Below are 24,781 nucleotides of genomic sequence, written 5' to 3' on the forward strand. Positions count from 1 at the left end.
GCCCCCATAGACCCTATAGGGATCCCATAAGCCCTATAGAGCCCCCATATGCCCCATACAGACCCCATAGACCCTATAGGAACCCCATAAACCCTATAGAGCCCCCATAGGCCCCATAGGGACCCCATAAGCCCCATAGAGTCCCCATAGACCCTATAGGGACCCCATAAGCCCCATAGAGCCCCCATAAGCCCTTTAGAGCCCCCATAGGCCCCATAGGGACCCCATAGACCCTATAGGGACCCCATAAGCCCCATAGAGCCCCCATAGGCCCTATAGGGACCCCATAGACCCTATAGGGACCCCATAAGCCCCATAGAGCCCCCATAGGCCCTATAGGGACCCCATAGACCCTATAGGGACCCCATAAGCCCCATAGAGCCCCCATATGCCCCATAGGGACCCCATAGACCCTATAGGAACCCCATAAGCCCCATAGAGCCCCCATAGGCTCTACAGGGACCCCATAGACCCTATAGGAACCCCATAAGCCCTATAGAGCCCCCATAGGCCCCATAGGGACCCCATAGACCCTATAGGGACCCCATAAGCCCCATAGAGCCCCCATAGGCCCCATAGGGACCCCATAGACCCTATAGGAACCCCATAAGCCCCATAGAGCCCCCATATGCCCCATACAGACCCCATAGACCCTATAGGAACCCCATAAGCCCTATAGAGCCCCCATAGGCCCCATAGGGACCCCATAGACCCTATAGGGACCCCATAAGCCCCATAGAGGCCCCATAGACCCTATAGGAACCCCATAAGCCCCATAGAGCCCCCATATGCCCCATACAGACCCCATAGACCCTATAGGGACCCCATAAGCCCCATAGAGCCCCCATAGGCCCCATAGGGACCCCATAGACCCTATAGAGCCCCCATAAGCCCTTTAGAGCCCCCATAAGTCCCATAGGGACCCCATAGACCCTATAGAGCCCCCATAAGCCCTTTAGAGCCCCCATAAGTCCCATAGGGACCCCATAGACCCTATAGGGACCCCATAAGCCCTATAGAGCCTCCATAAGCCCTTTAGAGCCCCCATAAACCCCATAGAGCCCCCATAGGCCCTATAGGGACCCCATAAGCCCCATAGAGCCCCCATAGGCCCTATAGAGACCCCATAAGCCCTATAGCAACCCCATAAGCCCTATAGCTCCCTCCCATAGGTCACATAAGGACCCCAATCAGACCCCATACAGACCCTCCTGGCCCTATAGAGCCTTTGCAGCCCTATAGGACACCCCCTTACTCCCCATAGGGACCTCCCAACCCCATAGGGACCTCCCAACCCCATAGGCACCTCCTTCAGCCCTATAGGAGACCTCTGGGCTCCATGTGCCCCTCCCGCCCTATAGAACCCCCCCCAATCCCTATAGACACTCCTCTGCCCTATAGACACCCCAAGCTCTATTGCCACCCTCCTCCCTATAACCCCCCCGGCCCTATAGCCCCAGGACCATAAAGACTCCCCCCACCCCATAACCCCCCCCTCAGCCCCACAGACACCCCACATCCACCTCCCTTGACACCCATTTTATTGGGGGGCAGCAGGGTGGGGATAGGATCCATGGGGTGGGAGGGGGGGGGGATCCTCCATGGGGGGGTCCATGGGGGGGGGTCCATGGGGGGGTCCGTGGGGCTGTCCATGGGGGTGTCAATGGGGTGTCCGTGGGGTCTCCATGGGGTGTCAATGGGGTATCCATGGAGGGGTCTCAATGGGGTGTCCATGGGGTGTCAATGGGGTATCCATGGAGGGGTCTCAATGGGGTGTCCATGGGGGGTCCATGGGGTGTCAATGGGGTGTCAATGGGGCTGTCCATGGGGTGTCTATGGGGTGTCTATGGGGTGTCCATGGGGTGTCCGTGGGGTGTCCATGGGGTGTCCATGGGGGTGTCAATGGGGTCTCAATGGGGTGTCCATGGGGTCTCCATGGGGTGTCAATGGGGCTGTCCATGGGGTGTCCATGGGGTGTCCGTGGGGTGTCCATGGGGTGTCAATGGGGCTGTCCGTGGGGTCTCCATGGGGTGTCCATGGGGTGTCCGTGGGGTGTCCATGGGGGGGTCAATGGGGTGTCCATGGGGTGTCCATGGGGTGTCCATGGGGGTGTCAATGGGGTGTCCATGGGCTCTCAATGGGGTGTCCATGGAGGTGTCAATGGGGTGTCCATGGGGTGTCAATGGGGTCTCAATGGGGTGTCCATGGGGGTGTCAGTGGGGTGTCCATGGGGTGTCCATGGGGTGTCCGTGGGGTCTCCATGGGGTATCCATGGGGGCGTCCGTGGGGTGTCCATGGGGGTGTCCATGGGGTGTCCGTGGGGTGTCCATGGGGGTGTCCATGGGGTGTCCGTGGGGTGTCCATGGGGGTGTCCATGGGGTGTCTATGGGGTGTCCATGGGGTGTCCATGGGGGGGTCCGTGGGGTGTCCATGGAGGGGTCTCGATGGGGGTGTCAATGGGGTGTCAATGGGGTGTCCATGGGGCAGTCCGTGGGCTGTCCATGTGGTCTCTATGGGGCAGTCTGTGGGGTGTCCGTGGGCTGTCCATGTGGTCTCTATAGGGCAGTCTGTGGGGTGTCCGTGGGGTGTCCATGTGGTCTCTATGGGGTGTCAATGGGGCAGTCCATGGGGTGTCCACGGGGTGCTGTGGGTCAGCGCTGGGAGCACAGGTCGGTGCTGTGGGGCAGTCCGTGGGTCAGTCCATGGGGTGTCGTGGGTCAGCGCTGGGAGCACAGGTCGGTGCTGTGGGGCAGTCCGTGGGGTCTCTATGGGTCAGTCCATGGGGTGCCGTGGGTCAGCGCTGGGAGCGCAGGTCCGTGGTGTGGGTCAGTCTGTGGGTCAGTCCATGGGGTTGCTATGGGTCAGTCCATGGGGTCGCTATGGGTCAGTCCATGGGGTGCTATGGGGTGCTGTGGGGTGCCGTGGGTCAGCACTGGGAGCGCAGGTCCGTGGTGTGGGTCAGTCTGTGGGTCAGTCCATGGGGTTGCTATGGGGTGCTATGGGGCGCTGTGGGTCAGGCTGTGGGTCAGCGCTGGGAGCGCAGGTCCGTGGTGTGGGTCAGTCTGTGGGTCAGTCCATGGGGTCTCTATGGGGTGCTATGGGGTGCTATGGGGCGCTGTGGGGCGCCGTGGGTCAGCGCTGGGAGCGCAGGTCCGTGGTGTGGGTCAGTCTGTGGGTCAGTCCATGGGGTGCTGTGGGTCAGTCCATGGGGTCTCTATGGGTTAGTCCATGGGGTGCTGTGGGTCAGTCCATGGGGTCTCTATGGGTCAGTCCATGGGGTGCTGTGGGTCAGTCCATGGGGTGCTATGGGGCGCTGTGGGTCAGTCCGTGGGTTAGTCCATGGGGTCTCTATGGGGTGCTGTGGGTCAGTCCATGGGGTCTCTATGGGGTGCTGTGGGTCAGTCCATGGGGTCTCCATGGGGTCTCTATGGGTCAGTCCATGGGGTGCTATGGGGCGCTGTGGGTCAGTCCATGGGGTCTCTATGGGGCGCTATGGGGCGCTATGGGGCGCCGCGGGTCAGCGCTGGGAGCGCAGGTCCGTGGTGTGGGTCAGTCTGTGGGTCAGTCCATGGGGTCTCTATGGGGCGCTATGGGGCGCTATGGGGCGCCGTGGGTCAGCGCTGGGAGCGCAGGTCCGTGGTGTGGGTCAGTCCATGGGGTGCTGTGGGTCAGTCCATGGGGTCTCTATGGGGCGCTATGGGTCAGCGCTGGGAGCGCAGGTCCGTGGTGTGGGGGTCGTGCTGGATGGTTTGGTGCAGCATCAGCGCCAGCAGCCCCGCCCGGTTCGTCATGGCCGCCCGCACGTTCCGCTCCTGCTCGAAGAGCTCGTCCAGCTTGTACCACTGGGGGGAGGGGCGGCCATGGGGACATGGGGGGGCAGCAATGGGGACATGGGGGGGGATGGGGGGCAGCAATGGGGATGGAGGGGCAGCAATGGGGACATGGGGGGGCAGGGACATGGGGGGGAGGGGCAGCCATGGGGACATGGGGGGCAGGGATACGGGGGGATGGGACATGGGGGGCAGCAATGGGAACATTGGGGGGGCAGCAATGGGGACATGGGGGGAGGGGCAGCCATGGGGACATGGGGGGCAGCAATGGGGATGGGGGGCAGCAGTGGGGATGGGGAGGGCAGAGACATGGGGGGCAGCAATGGGGACATAGGGGGGAGGCAGCAATGGGGATGTAGGGACATGGGGGATGGGGAGACAGCAATGGGGATGGGGGGCAGCAATGGGGATGGGGGGTAGGGACATGGGGGGCAGCAATGGGGATGGGGAGGGCAGAAATGGGGATGGGGGGAAGGGACATGGGGGGAGGCAGCAATGGGGATAGGGGTCAGCCATGGGGATGGGGGGGGGATTCTGCCCCCCCCCCCAGCATCCCATTGGTGGCCCTGGGGTGCCCGCAGCATCCCATTGGTTCCCTGCTGCTCCTCTGCCATCCCATTGGTGCCCTTTCTGTACCCCCGAATTCCATTGGTTCCCTTACTCCCCCCCCCACCCCCCGCATCCCATTGGTTCCCTTGCTTCCCCCCCCCCCCAATCCCATTGGTTCCTTCCCCTTCCCTCCCAACACCCCATTGGTTCCCTTCCCCCCCCGTTGGTTCCTTCCCCTTCCCCCTCCAACACCCCATTGGTTCCCTCCCCCCCTCCCCCCATTGGTTCCCTTCCCCCCTCATTGGTTCCTTACCCTCCCCCCCTCCCCTCCCATTGGTTCCCTTCCCCCCCCATTGGTTCCCTTGCTCCCCCCCTCCCAACACCCCATTGGTTCCCTTTCCCCCCCCCCCCTTGGTTCCTTCCCCTTCCCCCCCCCCCCCCCCCATTGGTTCCTTCCCCTTCCCCCCCAACACCCCATTGGTTCCCTTCCCCCCCCCATTGGTTCCTTACCCTCCCCCCCTCCCCTCCCATTGGTTCCCTTCCCCCCCCCCCCATTGGTTCCTTCCCCGTCCCCCCCCCCCCTTGGTTCCTTCCCCTTCCCCCCCCCCATTGGTTCCTTCCCCTTCCCCCCCCCCCCATTGGTTCCTTCCCCTTCCCCCCCCCCAACACCCCATTGGTTCCCTTCCCCCCCCCCATTGGTTCCCTCCCCCCCCCCATTGGCCGGAGCGGGGCAGGGGGCGGGGCTGCGCTCACCACGCGCACGCGCTCCAGGTCCACCTCCGCCCTCCGCAGCTTCTCCCAGCAGTAATGGCGGTGGCAGCGCCGCTTCGGGGCGCGGCAGAACTCGCCCGTGAGCTCGAACACGTCCCGGACCAGCGGGCACCCGCACACCTCGTCCGCGGGGACCTGGGGGGCGGGACCCATAGCATCCATGTGTGCCCCAGAGCGTCCATGGGGTGACCCATAGCGCCTATGGGTGAGCCCTATAGCACCTGTGTGTGAGCACTATAGCACCCATATGTGCCCTATAGCACCCGTGTGTGAGCCCAATAGCACCTATGGGTGAGCCCCACAGAACCCATGTGTAGTCCGCGTGTGTGTGTGCCCTATAGCACCCGTGTCTGCACCCTATAGCACCCATGTGTGAGCCCCACAGCACCCACGGTTGAGCCCTATAGCACCCGTGTGTGCACCCACGTCTGCAGCCCACACCACCCATGTGCACACCCTATAGCACCCATGCGTGCGCCCTATAGCAAGGTGTGAGCACCCCCCCCCCCAGCACCCATGGGTGCCCCCCAACCTCCTCCATCCCCACAGCTTCCCCATAACCCCGCTCCTCTCCCCTTTGCCCACCCCCACCCAGCACCCATGGGTGCCCCCCAGCACCCATGGGTGCCCCCCAACCTCCTCCATCCCCACAGCTTCCCCATAACCGCGCTCCTCTCCCCTTTCCCCCCACCCCCCCTGCCCCCATGGGTGCCCCCCAACCTCCTCCATCCCCACAGCTTCCCCATAACCGCGCTCCTCTCCCCTTTCCCCCCCACACAGCACCCATGGGTGCCCCCCAGCACCCATGGGTGCCCCCCAACCTCCTCCATCCCCACAGCTTCCCCATAACCGCGCTCCTCTCCCCTTTTCCCCCCACACAGCACCCATGGGTGCCCCCCAGCACCCATGGGTGCCCTCACCTTGGGGTCCCTCGAGTGCTCAGGGCACAGCACCTGCAGGCGCTTGCAATAGGTCTTGCTTTGGGGGTTGTAGACATCACAGAAGAGGCGGGTGGCCCTGGAGGGGGGGGAAGGCACCCATGGGTGGGTGGGGGGGGCACCCATGGGTGCCCCCCCCACCACCCATGGGTGCCTTCCCCCCCCCCCATTTACTTACCCCTCGATGCGTGTGGGGTACATGGACCCAAAGGACGTTTGGCTCTCGTACTGAAGGGAAAGTGGGGTGGGGGGGGGCTATAGGTGCTGGGGGCCTATAGAGACCACCCCATAGCGGGGTCCATATGGCACCCATAGCACCCCAAGGAGCATCATAGTACCCCATAGCAGGGTCCATAGGGTGTCTTTGGGACCCATAAGTGCCTCTGGGGCCCATAGGTACCTATAGGCCCCATAAGTGTCTTTAGCCCCATAGGTACCTATATGACCCATAAGTGCCTCTAGCCCTACAGGTACCCCCAGGCCCCACAAGTGCCCCAGCCCCACAGGCACCCACAGGCCCCATAAGTGCCCCAGCCCCACAGGTACCCACAGGCCCCATAAGTGCCTCTAGCCCCACAGGTACCCACAGGCCCCATAAGTGCCCCTAGCCCCACAGGTACCCACAGGCCCCATAAATGCCTCTAGCCCCACAGGTACCCACAGGCCCCATAAGTGCCCCTAGCCCCATAAGTGCCTCCAGCCCCATAAGTGCCTCTAGCCCCATAGGTACCCACAGGCCCCATAAGTGCCCCTAGCCCCATAAGTGCCTCTAGCCCCATAAGTGCCTCTAGCCCCACAGGTACCCACAGGCCCCATAAGTGCCTCTAGCCCCATAGGTACCCACAGGCCCCATAAGTGCCCCTAGCCCCACTGGCCCCGTAAGTGCCTCTAGCCCCATAAGTGCCCCTAGCCCCACAGGTACCCACAGGCCCCATAAGTGACCCTAGCCCCATAAGTGCCTCTAGCCCCATAGGTACCTATACGACCCATAAATGCCTCTAGCCCCATAGGCACCTATAGGCCCCATAAGTGTCTCTAGCCCCATAGGTACCTATACGACCCATAAATGCCTCTAGCCCCATAGGTACCTATAGGCCCCATAAGTGCCTCTAGCCCCATAGGTACCCACAGGCCCCATAAGTGCCCCTAGCCCCATAAGTGTCTCTAGCCCCATAGGTACCTATACGACCCATAAATGCCTCTAGCCCCATAGGCACCTATAGGCCCCATAAGTGTCTCTAGCCCCATAGGTACCTATACGACCCATAAATGCCTCTAGCCCCATAGGTACCTATAGGCCCCATAAGTGCCTCTAGCCCCATAGGTACCCACAGGCCCCATAAGTGCCCCTAGCCCCACAAGTACCCACAGGCCCCATAAGTGCCCCTAGCCCCACAGGCCCCCCCAGGCCCCACAAGTGCCCCAGCCCCACAGGTACCCACAGGCCCCATAAGTGCCTCTAGCCCCATAGGTACCCACAGGCCCCATAAGTGCCCCTAGCCCCACAAGTACCCACAGGCCCCATAAGTACCCACAGGCCCCATAAGTGCCTCTAGCCCCATAGGTACCTACAGACCTCATAAGTGCCTCTAGCCCCATAGGTACCTATATGACCCATAAGTGCCTCTAGCCCTACAGGTACCCACAGGCCCCATAAGTGCCCCAGCCCCATAGGTACCCACAGGCCCCACAGGTACCCACAGGCTCCATAAGTGCCCCTAGCCCCACAGGTACCCACAGGCCCCATAAGTGCCCCTAGCCCCACAGGTACCCACAGGCCCCATAAGTGTCCCTAGCCCCATAAGTGCCTCTAGCCCCACAGGTACCCACAGGCCCCATAAGTGCCCCTAGCCCCATACGTGCCTCTAGCCCCACAGGTACCCACAGGCCCCATAAGTGCCTCTAAACCCATACGTGCCTCTAGCACCACAGGTACCCACAGGCCTCATAAGTGCCCCTAGCCCCATAAGTGCCTCTAGCCCCACAGGTACCCACAGGCCTCATAAGTGCCCCAGCCCCACAGGTACCCACAGGCCCCCCCAGGCCCCACAAGTGCCCCAGCCCCACAGGTACCCACAGGCGCCACAGGCCCCCCCAGGCCCCACAAGTGCCCCAGCCCCACAGGTACCCCCAGGCCCCATAAGTGCCCCTAGCTCCATAAGTGCCCCTAGCCCCACAGGTACCCACAGGCCCCACAGGTACCCACAGGCCCCATAAGTGCCCCAGCCCCACAGGTACCCACAGGCCCCACAGGTACCCACAGGCCCCACAAGTGCCCCAGCCCCACAGGTACCCACAGGCCCCATAAGTGCCTCTAGCCCCACAGGTACCCACAGGCCCCATAAGTGCCCCTAGCCCCATAAGTGCCTCTAGCCCCACAAGTGCCCCAGCCCCACAGGCACCTTGGCGTAGCAGCGCTCCATGTGCCGCAGCGCCACCTTGGGGTTGATGGGGTGACCGCAGGAGACGCAGAAGATCTGCAGGTCCGTGTCCTCGCTGTCCCCCTCCGTGCTCTGATGGGGGGGGGGGTTAGGGGGGGGACCCCAAAAACCTTGGGGGTGTTTTGGGGTCCCCAAGGATGGGGGATGGGGGGGGAAGGGGTCAGGGGGACCCCAGGAGACAAAGGGGGGGGGGGGGGATTTGGGGGTTCAATGGGGATTGAAGCAAAGGGGATGGGGGGGGTCCCCATGACCTAAGGGGGGTCCCCAAGAGCCAAGGGGGGTCCCCAAGAGCCAAGGGGGGGATGGTTTGGGGTTCAGGGGGGTCCCAATGGTGGGGGTGGGGGATGGGGATGTTTTGGGGTTCAGGGGGGTCCCCATGACCCCATGGGGGGGGTGGGGATGTTTTGGGGTTCAGGGGGGTCCCCAAGAGCCAAGTGTGGGGGGGGTTAAGGGTCTGGGGGGTCCCCAAGAGCCCAGTTTGGGGGTACGGGTGTGGATGCAAGTGCAGGTGCAGGGGTGTGGGTGCGGGTGTGGGTGTGGGTGCAGGTGTGGGGATGCAGATGCAGGTGCCAGTGCATGGGTGCGGGTGCGGGTGCGTGGGTGCCAGTGCGTGGGTGTGCTGGTGCCGGTGTGGGTGCTAGTGTGGGTGTGGGTGTGTGGGTGCTGGTATGGGTGCTGGTGTGGGTGTGGATGCAGGTGCTGGTGCCGGTGTGGGTGCTGGTGTGGGTGCGCGGGTGCTGGTGCGGGTGTGGATGTGGGTGCTGGTGTGGGTGCTGGTGTAGGTGCGCGGGTGCTGGTGCTGGTGTGGGTGCTGGTGTGGGTGCTAGGGTGGGTGTGCGGGTGCCGGTGCCGGTGCAGATGCAGGTGCATGTGTGTGGATGTGGGTGCCGGTGTGGGTGCTGGTGCGGGTGCGGGTGCTGGTGCGGGTGCTGGTGTGGATGTGGGTGCTGGTGCGGGTGCGGGTGCTGGTGTGGATGTGGGTGCTGGTGCGGGTGCAGGTGTGGGTGCACAGGTGCAGATGCAGGTGTGTGTGGGTGTGTGGGTGCGGGTGCCGGTGTGGGTGCACAGGTGCAGATGCAGGTGTGTGTGTGGGTGTGGATGAGGGTGCCGGTGTGGGTGCACGGCGCAGATGCAGGTGTGTGTGTGTGGATGTGGGTGCTGGTGTGGGTGTGCAGGTGCTGGTGTGGGTGCGCGAGTGCCAGTGCGGGTGTGGATGTGGGTGCTGGTGCGGGTGCATAGTTGCAGATGCAGAGGTGTGTGTGTGTGCAGGTGCTGGTGCGGGTGCTGGTGTGGGTGCAGGTGCCGGTGTGGGTGCTAGTGTGGGTGCACGGGTGACAGTGCGGATGTGGGTGCTGGTGTGGGTGCAGGTGCCGGTGTGGGTGCTGGTGTGGGTGTGTGGGTGTGGGTGCGCGGGTGCCGGTGCGGGTGTGGATGTGGGTGCTGGTGCGGGTGCTGGTGTGGGTGCAGGTGCAGATACAGGTGTGGGTGTGTGGGTGCGCGGGTGCAGGTGTGGGTGCACGGGTGCAGATGCAGGTGTGTGTGTGTGTGTGGGTGTGTGCGGGTGCAGGTGTGTGTGTGGGTGTGTGGGTCCCAGTGCGTGGGTGTGCTGGTGCCGGTGTGGGTGCTGGTATGGGTGCTGGTGTGGGTGTGGGTGCTGGTGTGGGTGCTGGTGTGGGTGCTGGTGTTGGTGCCGGTGCGGGTGCAGGTGTGGGTGCTGGTGTGGGTGCTGGTGTGGGTGCTGGTGTGGGTGCCGGTGCGGGTGCCGGTGTGGGTGCTGGGTGCCATTTTGCCCCCACCTCCTCGTCGTGCCGTGCCGGGTGCCCCTTGGCGCGGGCGATGAGCGCCTCGAGCTCGTGGAAGCGCCGCTCCATGTCCTGCAGGCGCAGGCGCGCCTGGTGCTGCTCCCGCCGGATGCGCTCCAGCAGCCGCTTCCCGTGCTCCTCCGCCACGCACGGGCTCTGCTGCCACTGCTGGATGCGCTGCGGCAGGATCTCGTAGATGCGGCTGCCGGGGGGGGGATGTGGGGGTCAATGGGGGCAATGGGGGGCAATGAGAGCCAATGGGAGTCAATGGGGTCAATGGGAGCCAATGGGAGCCATTGGGGGTTAATGGGAGTCAATGGGGTCAAAGGGAGTCAATGGGGGCAATGGGGGTCAATGGGAGTCAATGGGGGTCAATGAGAGTCAATGGGAGTCAATGGGAGTCAATGGGAGTCAATGGGGGTCAATGGGAGTCAATGGGGGTCGATGGGGGTCGATGGGAGTCAATGGGAGTCAATGGGGGTCAATGGGGTCAATGGGAGTCAATGGGGTCAATGGGAGACAATGGGGGTCAATGGGGGCAATGGGGGTCAATGGGGGTCAATGGGGGTCAATGGGAGTCAATGGGAGTCAATGGGGGTCAATGGGGGTCAATGGGGGTCAATGGGGGTCAATGGGGGTCAATGGGGGTCAATGGGAGTCAATGGGGTCAATGGGAGGGGGTCAATGGGGGTCAATGGGAGTCAATGGGGTCAGTGGGGGCAATGGGAGTCAATGGGGGTCAAGGGGGGTCAATGGGAGTCAATGGGGTCAATGGGAGTCAATGGGGGTCAATGGGGGCAATGGGAGTCAATGGGGGTCAATGGGGGGCAATGGGGGGCAATGGGGGTCAAAGGGGGTCAATGGGAGTCAATGGGGTCAATGGGAGTCAATGGGGGTCAATGGGGAGTCAATGGGGGTCAATGGGAGTCAATGGGGGTCAATGGGGGGCAATGGGGGCAATGGGAGTCAATGGGGTCAATGGGGGCAATGGGAGTCAATGGGGGGCAATGGGGGTCAATGGGGGTCAATGGGGGTCAATGGGGGTCAATGGGGGTCAATGGGGAGTCAATGGGGGTCAATGGGAGTCAATGGGAGTCAATGGGAGTCAATGGGGGTCAATCGGAGTCAATGGGGGCAATGGGGGTCAATCGGAGTCAATGGGAGTCAATGGGGGCAATGGGGGTCAATGGGGGTCAATGGGAGTCAATGGGGTCAATGGGAGTCAATGGGGGTCAATGGGGGTCAATGGGGGTCAATGGGAGTCAATGGGAGTCAATGGGGGTCAATGGGGGTCAATGGGGGTCAATGGGGTCAACTGGAGTCAATGGGAGTCAAAGGGGGTCAATGGGGGTCAATGGGGGTCAATGGGAGTCAATGGGGTCAATGGGGGTCAATGGGGTCAATGGGAGTCAATGGGGGTCAATGGGAGTCAATGGCGGTCAATGGGGGCAATGGGAGTCAATGGGAGTCAATAGGGGTCAATGGGAGTCAATGGGGGCAGGATCTCGTAGATGCAGCTGCCGGGGGGGATATGGGGATCAATGGGGCAATGGGGGTCAATGGGGGTCAATGGGAGTCAATGGGGGTCAACGGGGGTCAATGGGGTCAATGTGGGCCAATGGGAGTCAATGGAAGCCAATGGGAGTCAATGGGAGTCAATGGGAGCCAATGGGGGTCAATGGGAGTCAATGGGGGCAATGGCGTCAGTGGGAGCAATGGGAGCCAATGGGAGTCAATAGGAGCCAATGGGAGTCAATGGGAGTCAATGGGGTCAATGGGGGTCAATGGAGGTCAATGGGGGTCAATGGGAGCCAACGGGAGTCAACGGGAGTCAATGGGGGTCAATGGGGGCAATGGCGTCAATGGGAGTCAATGGGAGCCAATGGGAGTCAATGGGAGCCAATGGGGTCAATGGGAGCCAATGGGAGTCAATGGGGTCAATGTGGGCCAATGGGAGTCAATGGAAGCCAATGGGAGTCAATGGGAGCCAATGGGAGTCAATGGGAGTCAATGGGGTCAATGGGAGTCAATGGGAGCCAATGGGGGCAATGGGGGTCAATGGGGGTCAATGGGGGTTAATGGGGGCAATGGTGTCAATGGGAGTCAATGGGAGTCAATGGGGTCAATGGGGGCAATGGGGGTCAATGGGAGTCAATGGGGGGCAATGGGGGTCAATGGGAGTCAATGGGAGCCAATGGGGGCAATGGGGGGCAATGGGGGGCAATGGGGGCAATGGGGGGCAATGGGAGTCAATGGGTGCCAATGGGAACCAATGGGAGTCAATGGGGGTCAATGGGGGTCAGTGGGGTCAATGGGAGCAATGGGAGTCAATGGGAGCCAATGGGAGTCAATGAGAGTCAATGGGGGCAATGGGGGTCAATGAGAGTCAATGGGAGTCAATGGGATCAATGGGGGCAGGACCTCGTAGATGCAGCTGCAGGGCAATGGGAGCCAATGGGATCGAGTGGGATCAACGGGAGCCAATGGGATCGAGTGGGATCAATGGGGGCCAATGGGCTCGAGTGGGATCAACGGGGGCCAATGGGATCGAGTGGGATCGATGGGAGCCAATGGGATTAAGTGGGATCAACGGGAGCCAATGGGATTGAGTGGGATCGATGGGAGCCAATGGGATCGAGTGGGATCGATGGGGGCCAATGGGCTCGAGTGGGATCAACGGGGGCCAATGGGATCGAGTGGGATCGATGGGACCGAGTGGATCCATTGAAATCAGTGGGATCCATTGGGATTAAATGCGATCCTTTGGGATCTAGGAGGATCAACGGGAGCCAACGGGATCCATTGGGATCAACAGGATCCACTGGGATCAAATGGGATCCAGTGGGATCAAATGGGATCCAGTGGGATCAAATCTCCTCTATACTGGTTGCTCTACCCCGGTCTATACTGATCCATCCCGCTCTGTACTAGTCCATAGCGGTTTCGTACACCCCGTACTGGTCCATACTGGTTTGTACTGGTCCGAACTGGTTTGTACTGGTCCGAACCGGTTTGTACTGGTCCGAACGGGTCCATACTCACTTGGCGGCCAGTTTGACCCCGCAGGCCTCGCTGCAGTACTTGGAGGGCGGCCGGGCCGGGCGGGTGCAGCCGGGGCCCAGGCACTGCCCCAGCCCCGCCGGGTCCCGCGTGTCGGCGCGCTCCGGGTGCCGGCTGCGCTCGCGGTGCCGCGGCTTCTGCCGGTGCCGCTTGTAGCGCTCCTCCTTCTGCGGCCACAGGGGGCGAGAGTGAGCGATAGGGGGCGATAGGGAGTGATAGGGGGCGATAGAGGGCAATAGGGGGCGATAGGGGGCAATAGAGGGCAATAGGGGGTCATAGGAGGCGATAGTGAGTGATAGGGAGCGATAGGGGGAGCAATAGTGGGCAATAGGGGGTGATAGGGGCAATAGAGGGCAATAGGAGGTGATAGGGGGCAATAGTGAGCGATAGGGGGTGATAGTGAGCGATAGGGGGCGATAGTGAGCGATAGGGGTAGCGATAGTGGGCAATAGGGGGCGATAGTGAGCGATAGGGGGCGATAGAGGGCAATAGGGGGCGATAGAGGGTGATAGGGGGCGATAGGAGGCGATAGGGGGCGACAGGGGGTGATAGGAGGCAATAGTGAGTGATAGGGAGCGATAGGGGGAGCGATAGTGGGCAATAGGGGGCGATAGTGAGCGATAGGGGGCGATAGAGGGCAATAGGGGGCGATAGGGGGCAATAGAGGGCAATAGGGGGTCATAGGAGGCGATAGTGAGTGATAGGGAGCGATAGGGGGAGCGATAGTGGGCAATAGGGGGTGATAGGGGCAATAGAGGGCAATAGGAGGTGATAGGGGGCGATAGTCAGCAATAGGGGGTGATAGTGAGCGATGGGGGTGATAGTGAGCGATAGGGGGAGCGATAGTGGGCAATAGGGGGCGATAGTGAGCGATAGAGGGCAATAGGGGACGATAGCGAGCGATAGGGGGTGATAGGGGGTGATAGTGAGCGATAGAGGGCGATAGGAGGCGATAGTGAGCGATAGGGAGCAATACGGGGAGCGATAGTGGGCAATAGGGGGCGACAGGGGGTGATAGGAGGCGATAGTGAGTGATAGGGAGCGATAGGGGGAGCGATAGTGGGCGATAGGGGGCCATAGAGGGCAATAGGGGGTGATAGGAGGCGATAGTGAGTGATAGGGAGCGATAGGGGGAGCGATAGTGGGCAATAGGGGCGATAGGGGGCGATAGTGAGCGATAGGGGGCGATAGTGGGCAATAGGGGGTGATGGGGGCAATAGAGGGCAATGGGAGGTGATAGGGGGCGATAGTGAGCAACAGGGAGTGATAGTGAGCGATAGGGGGTGATAGGGGGCAATAGTGAGCGATAGGGGGCGATAGTGAGTGATAGGGGGCGATGGAGCAATGGGGGTGAAAGTGAGCAATAGGAGTCGATAGTGGGGGCAATAGGGGGTGATGGGGGCAATAGGGGAGGACAAGGGGCCATAGGGGACAACAGGGGGCGATAGGGGGCAATAGGGGGTGATGGGGCAATGGGGGCAATAGGGGGCACCAGGGGGCAACAGGGGGCAATAGGGGGTGACAGAGAGCAATGGGGGCAATGGGGGGGACAGGGTCAATAGGGGGTGATAGGGGGCAAGGGGGGGCAATAGGGAGCGAGCGATAGTGTGTGACGGGGCAATAAGGGGTGACGGGGCAATAGGGCGCGATACGGGGTGACAGGGGGCAATAGGGCGCGATACGGGGTGATAGGGGGCAATAGGGGGCGATAAGGGTGATAGGGGGTAATAGAGGGTGATGGGGATGATAGGGGGCAATAGTGAGCAACAGGGGGGAGTAGGGGGTGATAGGGGGCAATAGTGGGTGACAAGGGTGATAGTGTGCGATAGGGGGCAATAGAAGCCTCCCAGTAAGCCCCAGTCATACCAGTAGGACCCTATGGGCCACCAGAAGCCCTCCCGGTTACCCTCTGGCCATCCCAGTAACCTCCAGTTCCCACCAGTACCTCCCAGTAACCCTCCTAAGGACACCCAGCAAACCCCAGTGCCCCTCCCGCCCGCCATGAGGCCCAGTATGGACCAGTATAAACCAGTATAGACCAGTACAGACCTTCTTGTCCGACTTCTTCTCCCGGCGCTTGACGTGTTTGACTTTGACGGCGCGCTTCCGCAGGACGGGGTCGAGGAAAGGGGCGTCCTCGGCGTCGCTGAGCCATGGCTGGAAGGGAACACGCCAAGAACACGCCTGAACACGCAGAAAACACAGCTTGACACGCTTAGAACATGTCTTCATGTGCCCCTGCATGCTTAAAACACAGCTCGACACGCTTAGAACATGCCTCACCGTGTCCCTGTGTGCTTAAAACACAGCTTGACACACTTAGAACATGCCTCACCATGTCCCTGTGTGCTTCAAACACAGCTCGACACGCTTAGAACATGCCTCACCGTGTCCCTGTGTGCTTAAAACACAGCTCGACACGCTTAGAACGTCTTGATGTGCCCCTGCGTGCTTAAAACACAGCTCGACAGGCTTAGAACATGTCTTGATGTGCCCCTGCGTGCTTAAAACACAGCTTGACACGCTTAGAACATGTCTCAATGTACCCCTACATGCTTAAAACATGCTTTGGCACACCTAAACTTGCTCAGCACACGCCATGGCACGGCAAAACACGCTTAGAACACATCTCCACACACTGAAACAGGGCTCAAAACCATGGCTCTGCGTGTCCAAGCGTGCTTATGCATGTGCTCTGACACGCATAAACACGCTAAAACCTAAACGTACTTAAAACACGCTTCAACACGCTTCGATACACGTACACGTGCTTAAAACACGCCCCAATGCGCTTTAAACACGCTAAAAACACGCCCTAGCACGCTAAGAACATGCCCCGGCAGGTCTTGGAGGCTGAAACCGGGGCATTTGGGGTCCCCAAGGCTGAATTTGGGTCGGTTTGGGGCAATTCTGGTGGCTTTTGGTGCATTTTTGGGGGGGGTTGGGTCCCCAGAGCCCAATTTAGGGCATTTTGGTGCCATTCCAGTGGGATTTGGTGCATTTTGGGGGAATTTTGGGTCCCCAGATCCCAAGTTTAGCAGTTTTGGACCAATTCTGGTGGGATTTGGTGCAGTTTGGGGTCCCCAGAGCCTAATTTAGGGCATTTTGGGGCCATTTGAATGGGATTTGATGCATTTTGGAGGGATTTTGGGTCCCCAGAGCCCAATTTAAGCAATTTTTGACCAATTTTGGTGGGATTTGGTGCATTTTGGTGTCCCCAGAGCCCAGTTTAGGGCATTCTGGCTCTAATCGAGTGGGATTTGGTGCACTCTGGGGGGATTTTGGGTCCCCAGAGCCCAATTTAGGGCATTTTGGTGCCATTCGAGTGGGATTTGGTGCATTTTGGGGTCCCCAGAGCCAGGTTTAGGGCATTTTGGAGCTGTTCAGGTGGCTTTTGGTGCATTTTGGGGGAATTTTGGGTCCCCAGATCCCAATTTAGGCCATTTTGGCACCATTTGAGTGGGATTTGGTGCATTTTGGGGTCCCCAGAGCCCAACTTAGTCCAGTTTGGCACCATTTGATTGGAACTTGGTGCATCTGGGGGGGATTTTTGGTCCCCAGATACCAATTTAGGGCATTTTGGTGCCATTCAGGTGGCTTTTGGTGCAATTTGGTGCATTTTGGGGTGCCCAGAGCCCAATTTAGGCCATTTTAGAGCCATTTGAGTGGGATTTGGTGCATTTTGGGGTCCCCAGAGCCCAATTTAGGCCATTTTGGCACCATTTGAGTGGGATTTGATGCATTTTGGGGTCCCCAGAGTCCAATTCAGGCCCTTTTAGAACCATTTGAATGGGGTTTGGTTCATTTTGGGGTCCCCATATCCCAATTCAGGCCATTCTGTCACCATTTGAATGGAATTTGGTGCATTTTGGGGTCCCCAGAGCCCAATTCAGGCCCTTTTAGAGCCATTTGAATGGGACTTGGTGCATTTTGGGGGTATTTGGGGTCCCCAGAGCCCAATTCAGGCCCTTTTAGAGCCATTTGAATGGGATTTGGTGCATTTTGGGGTCCCCAGAGCCCAGTTCAGGCCCTTTTAGAGCCATTTGAATGGGATTTGGTGCATTTTTGGGTCCCCAAATCCCAATTCAGGCCATTTTAGAGCCATTTGAATTGGATTTGATGTATTTTGGGGTCCCCAGAGCCCAGTTCAGGCCCTTTTAGAGCCATTTGAATGGGTTTTGGTGCATTTTTGGGTCCCCAGAGCCCAATTCAGGCCATTCTGGAGCCATCTGAATGGGATTTGGTGCATTTTGGGGTCCCCAGAGCCCAATTCAGGCCCTTTTAGAACCATTTGGATGGGACTTGGTGCATTTTGGGGTCCCCAGAGCCCAATTCAAGCTATTTTAGAGCCACTTGAATGGGATTTGGTGCATTTTGGTGTCCCCAGAGCCCAATTCATGCCCTTTTAGAGCCATTTGAATGAGACTTGGTGCACTTTGGGGACCCCAGAGCCCCGTTTACCCCATTTTGGCACCACCTGAACGGGCTCTGGTGCATTCTGGGGGGGGTTTGGGGTGCCTGCAGGCGCTGGGGGGGTGGGGGGGTCCTCACCAGGCCGTGCTCATCGAAGGCTCCGGCGCAGAGCTCCTGGTAGAGGCGGGGGTCCAGCGGCAGCTCCTCGTCCGAGAGGCTCTCGGGGGGCCCCGTGGCCCCCAGCTGCTCCTTCAGCAGCTCCAGCTCCCCCTCGCGGCCCCGGGACAGCTTGGGGGGCAGTGGGGGGGGGTCAGCATCAAAACCACCCCAGACCCACAGCACGGTGCTTGGGGGGGGGGACACACTCCCCTATTGCCATCAGTAGGGACCCCCCTATTGCCGCTATGGGGGGACCCAGGTATTGTGGGGACCCCCCTATTGCCATTATGGGGGTACCCAGGTATCATAGGGACCCCCCTATTGCTGCTATGGGGGGACCTGGGTGTCACGGGGACCCCCCTATTGCCATCAATGGGGACCTGGGTATCATAGGGACCCCTCTATTGCCACCATGGGGACCCCCCTATTGCCATCAATGGGGACCCAGGTATTGTGGGGACCCCCCTATTGCCATCAATGGGGAGCCAGGTACCGTGGGGCTCCCCCTGTTGTCATCAATGGGGACCTGGGTATCATGGGGACCCCCCTATTGCCACTATGGGGGGACCCGGGTATCATAGGGACCCCTCTATTGCTGCTATGGGGGGACCTGGGTGTCATGGGGACCCCCCTATTGCCATCAATGGGGACCCAGGTATCGTGGGGACCCCTCTATTGCCATCAATGGGGACCCAGGTATTGTGGGGACCCCCCTATTGCCACCATGGGGACGCCCCTATTGCTGCTATGGGGGAAACTGGGTGTCATGGGGACCCCCCTATTGCCATCAATGGGGACCCAGGTATTGTGGGGACCCCCCAATTGCCACCATGGGGACCCCCCTATTGCCACTATGGGGGTACCCGGGTATCATAGGGACCCCCCTATTGCTGCTATGGGGGGACCTGGGTGTCATGGGGACCCCCCTATTGCCACTATGGGGGCATCCAAATGTCTTGGGGACCCCCCTACTGCCACCATGGGCGGACCCGGTTATCATAGGGACCCCCCTATTGCCACCAATAGGAGCCCCCCAATTGCCCCTATGGGGGGACCCAGGTATCAGCGGGACCCCCAACACCCCCTCCCAGCCCCATGGGACCCCCCCCATAGATGGGACCCCCCCAAAAGGGCTCCAGGACTCACCGAGGTGGGGAAGTACTTGTAGGACTCCTGGGGGAGAAAGGGACACGTCAGGAACACGCCAAGAACACGCCAACACGCTAACAACACACTATGAACATGTTAACACGAGCCAACACGCTAACATGTTCCAACAGGCTAACAACATGCTATCAAAACACTCCCAACATACTCTGAACACACTAGCACGTTTCAACATGCTAACAACACGCACCAACACACTAACAACACGCTCTGAGCATGCTAACACGTTCCAACAGGCTAACGCCATGCTCCAACACGTTATCAACACACTCCCAACACACTAACAACATGCTCCAACACACAAGCAACACACACTGAGCATGCTAACATGTTCCAAAATGCTAACACCACACTAACACCACGCTCCAACACGCTAACCCCATGCTCACACCATGCTCCAACACACCACCACCACGCTCCAAGACGCTAACAACACGCTCTGAACACGCTAACACAGTCTAACATGCCTACAACGCGCTAATACCATGCTCCAACACGCTACCACCACGCTCCAACACACTAACAACACACTATGAACACGGTAACACGGTCTAACACGCTAACAACATGCTAATACCATGCTCCAACACGCTACCACACTCTGAACATGCTAACACGCTCGAACACGCTAACAACACGCTCAGAACACGCTAACACGCTCCAACACACTCTAACAACACCCTCTGAACACGCTATCATGCTCCAACACACTAACAACACACTCTGAACATGCTAACATACTCCAACATGCTCCAAGACGCTACTAACATGCTCTGAACATGCTAACACCACACTGAACACGCTAAGAACACGCTCAAACAGGCTAACACCACACTCTGAACACTGTAACATGCTCCAACACGCTAACAATGCACTCTGAACACACTAACAACACGCTCTGAACACGCTAACATGCTCCAACACGCTCAGAATGTGCTCAGAAAATGCTAACACGCTCCAACACGCTCCAAGACGCTACCAACATGCTCTGAACATGCTAATACCACACTCTGAACACACTAAGAACATGCTCCAACACGCTCACAACGCGCTCTGAACATGCTAACAACACACTTTGAACACGCTAACACGCTCCAACACGCTAACAACGCGCTCTGAACACGATAACACTCTCCAACACGCTCGCAGTGTGCTCTGAACACGCTAACACACTCTGAACATGCTAACATGCTCCAACATGCTAACACCACGCTCTGAACACACTAAGAACACACTCCAACACGCTAACAACACGCTCTGAACATGCTAACATGCTCCAGCACGCTAACCACACACTCTGAACATGCTAAGAACACGCTCCAACATGCTAACAACATGCTCTGAACTTGCTAACACACTCCAGCACGCTAACACCACACTCTGAACACGCTAACAAGCTCCAACACGCTCACAATGCGCTCTGAACACACTAAGAACACGCTCCAACACGCTCACAACATGCTCACAATGCGCTAAGAACACACTCACAACACGCTCCAACATGCTAAGAACACGCTCCAACATGCTCACAACATGCTCTGAACACGCTAAGAACACGCTCCAACACACTCACAACGCGCTCTGAACATGCTCACAATGCGCTCTGAACACGCTAAGAACACGCTCCAACACGCTAAGAACACGCTCCAACGCGCTCTGAACCCGCTAAGAACACGCTCACAACGCGCTCTGAACACGCTAAGAACATGCTCACAACGCGCTCTGAACACGCTAAGAACACGCTCCAACACGCCCACAACGCGCTCTGAACACGCTAAGAACACGCTCCAACACGCTCACAACGCGCTCTGAACACGCTAAGAACACGCTCCAACACGCTAAGAACATGCTCCAACGCGCTCTGAACACGCTAAGAACACGCTCCAACACGCTCACAACGCGCTCTGAACATGCTCCAACACGCTAAGAACACGCTCCAACACGCTCACAACGCGCTCTGAACATGCTCCAACACGCTAAGAACATGCTCCAACACGCTCACAACGCGCTCTGAACACGCTCCAACACGCTCTGAACACGCTAAGAACACGCTCCAACAGGCTCACAACGCGCTCTGAACACACTAAGCACACGCTAAGGAGACTGACGCGGGCGCGCAGCTGGCACTGCCGCAGGCGGCACTTCTGGCGGATCTTGTTGGGGCCCCCGAACTTCTTCATGTCGCGGCAGAAGTCGCAGTGCCCGCAGTCCTCGGGCCGCCGGCACGCCTCGCACTCCCCACACATCCGCGCCGAGCGCTTGATCTATGGGGCGGGACCCAGACGTGAGCGCTCCCTATAAGGCGGGGGGGGGGCCCATTCTACCCCCTGCCCCATAGCGTCCCACCGCTCCCTATGGGGTTAAGGGGGGGGGTTCCCATTCTCCCCCCTGCCCCATAGCGTCCCACCGCTCAATATGGGGTTAAAGGGGGGGGGGGGTCCCATTCCCCCCCTCACCCCATAGCGCCCCATAGCATCCCACCCCTCCCTATGGGGTTAAAGGGGGGGTGTCCCATTCTCCCCCTGCCCCATAGCGCCCCATAGTGCCCTACAGCGCCCCACCCCCCCCTATGGGGTTAAAGAGGGGGTGTCCCATTCTCCCCCCCGCCCCATAGCGCCCTATAGCGCCCCATACCGCCCTACCGCTCCCTATGGGGTTAAAGGGGGGGGGTCCCATTCTCCCCCTGCCCCATAGCGCCCCACTGCTCCCTATGAGGTTAAAGGGGGGGTGTCCCATTCTCCCCCCTGCCCCATAGCGCCCCACCGCTCCCTATGGGGTTAAAGGGGGGGTCCCATTCTCCCCCCTGTCCCATAGCACCCCACCGCTCCCTATGGGGTTAAAGGGCGGGTGTCCCATTCCCCCCCCTGCCCCATAGCACCCCATAGCGCCCCATAGCGTCCCACCGCTCCCTATGGGGTTAAAGGGGGGGTGTCCCATTCTCAGCCCCGCCCCATAGCACCCCACAGCGCCCCACTGCTATGGGGTTAAAGGGCGGGGAGTTCCATTCTCCCCCTGCCCCATAGCGCCCCACCGCTCCCTATGCGGTTAAAGGCGGGGTCCCATTCTCCCCCCTACCCCATAGCGCCCCACCGCTCCCTATGGGGTTAAAGGGGGGGACCCATTCTCCCCCCTACCTCATAGCGCCCCATAGCGCCCCACCGCTCCCCCCCTACCTCATAGCGCCCCATAGCACCCCACCGCTCCCTACGGTGTTAAAGGGGGGAGTCCCATTCTCTCCCTTCCCCATAGCGCCCCATAGTGCCCCAGCACTCAATATGGGGTTAAAGGGGGGGTCCCACTCTCCCCCCCGCCCCATAGCACCCCATAGAGTCCCACTGCTCCCTATGGGGTTAAAGGGGGGGGGTCCCATTCTCCCCCCTGCCCCATAGCGCCACATAGCATCCAACCGCTCCCTATGGGGTTAAAGAGAGGGGGTCCCATTCTCCCCCTCACCCCATAGCGCCCCATAGCGTCCCACCACTCCCTATGGGGTTAAAGGGGGGGGTCCCATTCTCCCCCCTGCCCCATAGCGCCCCATAGCGTTCCATCGCTCCCTATGGGGTTAAAGGGGGGGGGTCCCATTCTCCCCCTGCCCCATAACACCCCATAGCGCCCCACCGCTCCCTATGGGGTTAAAGGGGGGGGTCCCATTCTCTCCCTTCCCCATAGCGCCCCATAGTGCCCCAGCGCTCAATATGGGGTTAAAGGGGGGGTCCCATTCTCCCCCCTGCCCCATAGCACCCCATAGCGCCCCATACCGCCCTACCGCTCCCTATCGGGTTAAAGGGGAGGGGGTCCCATTCTCCCCCTGCCCCATAGCGCCCCATAGCGGCCCACTGCTATGGGGTTAAAGGGCGGGGAGTTCCATTCTCCCCCTGCCCCATAGCGCCCCATAGCGCCCCACCGCTCCCTATGGGGTTAAAGGGGGGGTGTCCCATTCTCACCCCTACCCCATAGCGCCCCATAGCGCCCCATAATAACCCATAGCGCCCCATAGCGCCCCATAGTGCCCCATAGTACCCCATAGCGCCCCATAGCGCCCCATAGTGCCCCATAATGCCCCATAGTGCCCCATAGCGCCCCATAGCGCCCCACCTTGGCCGCTCGGCCCTGCTCCAGCGCCAGCTCCTGGGCTTTGGAGCTCTCGTGCTCGCGCTCCTTCTCCCTCCACTTCTTGTGCCGGTAGCGGATCTCCAGGCTGGGATCCTTCTCTGCAGGGGGAACATGGGGGGCAGGACCCACAAGTGAGCCCCCCAACAGCCACAAATGGGGGGCAGGACCCACAAGTGAGCCCCACAACAGCCACAAATGGGGGGCAGGACCCACATGTGAGCCCCACAACTGCCACAGATGGGGGCAGGACCCACAAGTGAGCACCACAACTGCCACAAATGGGGGCAAGACCCACAAGTGAGCCCCACAACTGCCACAAATGGGGGGCAGGACCCACAAGTGAGCCCCACAACAGCCACAAATGGGGGGCAGGACCCACAAGTGAGCCCCACAACAGCCACAAATGGGGGGCAGGACCCACAAATGAGCCCCACAACAGCCACAAATGGGGGGCAGGACCCACAAGTGAGCCCCACAACAGCCACAGATGGGGGCAGGACCCACAAGTGAGCCCCACAGCCCCCCAACAGCCAGAAATGGGGGGCAGGACCCACATGTGAGCCCCACAACAGCCACAAATGGGGGGCAGGACCCACAAGTGAGCCCCACAACAGCCACAAACGGGGGGCAGGACCCACAAGTGAGCCCCACAACAGCCACAAATGGGGGGCAAGACCCACAAGTGAGCCCCACAACTGCCACAAATGGGGGGCAGGACCCACAAGTGAGCCCCACAACAGCCACAAATGGGGGGCAGGACCCACAAGTGAGCCCCACAACTGCCACAAATGGGGGGCAGGACCCACAAGTGAGCCCCACAACAGCCACAAATGGGGGGCAGGACCCACAAGTGAGCCCCACAACAGCCACAAATGGGGGGCAGGACCCACAAGTGAGCCCCACAACAGCCACAAATGGGGGGCAGGACCCACAAGTGACCCCACAACTGCCACAAATGGGGGGCAGGACCCACAAGTGAGCCCCACAACAGCCACAAATGGGGGGCAGGGCCCTCACCCACCCCCCCCAACCCCCATAAAGGACCCCCAGGACCCACATTTCCCCCCCCAAACAGCACCCAACCCCCCCCCAAAAGACCCCAATCCCCCCCCCAAAACCTTCCCCTTCCCCCCCTAAAGCTCAACCAAACCCCAACCCCTTTCCCCTAACACAAGACCGCCCCATAAGTGCGCCCCATAAGTGTGGGTCCCGTGCTCACCGCGGCACTGGAGGCAGTACCACTCCCGGATGGCCTTGGCCATCTTCTCGGTGATGTTGATGCAGTCGCCATGGAACCACTCGTTGCAGTTGTCGCATCCTCTATGGGGCAGGGGGGTTAAAGGGGGTGGTGGGGGGTCCTTAACCCCACCCCCCAAGCACCCCTATAGGGGGCCAGGGTCCTTAAACCACCCCCACCCCCCCAAAAGCACCCCCTAATTCGCCACGAGGGACCCAACCCCCCCCCCCCCCAATACCGCTCTCCCCCTTCTTAAAGCACCCAAGGGTGCAACCCCCCCAAAGGGAACCCCCAAAAAGGG

General features: G+C 60.3%; 1 protein-coding gene across 1 annotated transcript; it reads right to left on the minus strand.

The window, feature by feature from the left end:
• Nucleotides 1–3,684: 3,684 nt before the first annotated feature.
• Nucleotides 3,685–24,573, minus strand: CXXC1 (CXXC finger protein 1). Its single transcript, XM_062602888.1, has 13 exons — nucleotides 24,463–24,573; nucleotides 23,226–23,341; nucleotides 21,239–21,394; nucleotides 19,110–19,136; nucleotides 17,943–18,092; nucleotides 15,441–15,548; nucleotides 13,374–13,558; nucleotides 10,326–10,533; nucleotides 8,491–8,601; nucleotides 6,267–6,316; nucleotides 6,071–6,167; nucleotides 5,133–5,285; nucleotides 3,685–3,842 (listed from the first exon to the last, which is right to left on the minus strand). Exons 1-13 carry the CDS (start codon nucleotides 24,503–24,505, stop codon nucleotides 3,702–3,704), a joined length of 1,545 nt encoding a protein of 514 aa, XP_062458872.1. The 5' UTR covers nucleotides 24,506–24,573; the 3' UTR covers nucleotides 3,685–3,701.
• Nucleotides 24,574–24,781: the final 208 nt, after the last annotated feature.

The sequence above is a fragment of the Pezoporus occidentalis genome, unplaced genomic scaffold (genome assembly GCF_034315485.1).
Source record: "Pezoporus occidentalis ecotype Australia unplaced genomic scaffold, CSIRO_AGI_Poc_V1 ctg798, whole genome shotgun sequence".
Taxonomy (NCBI): Eukaryota; Metazoa; Chordata; class Aves; order Psittaciformes; family Psittacidae; genus Pezoporus; species Pezoporus occidentalis.

Excerpts from the sequence above, each read along its gene's own strand:
- CXXC1 (XM_062602888.1), bottom strand. The coding sequence starts at position 24,505 with ATGGCCAAGGCCATCCGGGAGTGGTACTGCCTCCAGTGCCGCG. Across the intron at positions 15,549-17,942 it reads CCTTCGATGAGCACGGCCTG|CCATGGCTCAGCGACGCCGA; the intron begins GTGAGGACCCCC and ends GTTCCCTTCCAG. Across the intron at positions 10,534-13,373 it reads GGGGTCAAACTGGCCGCCAA|CCGCATCTACGAGATCCTGC; the intron begins GTGAGTATGGAC and ends CCCCCCCGGCAG.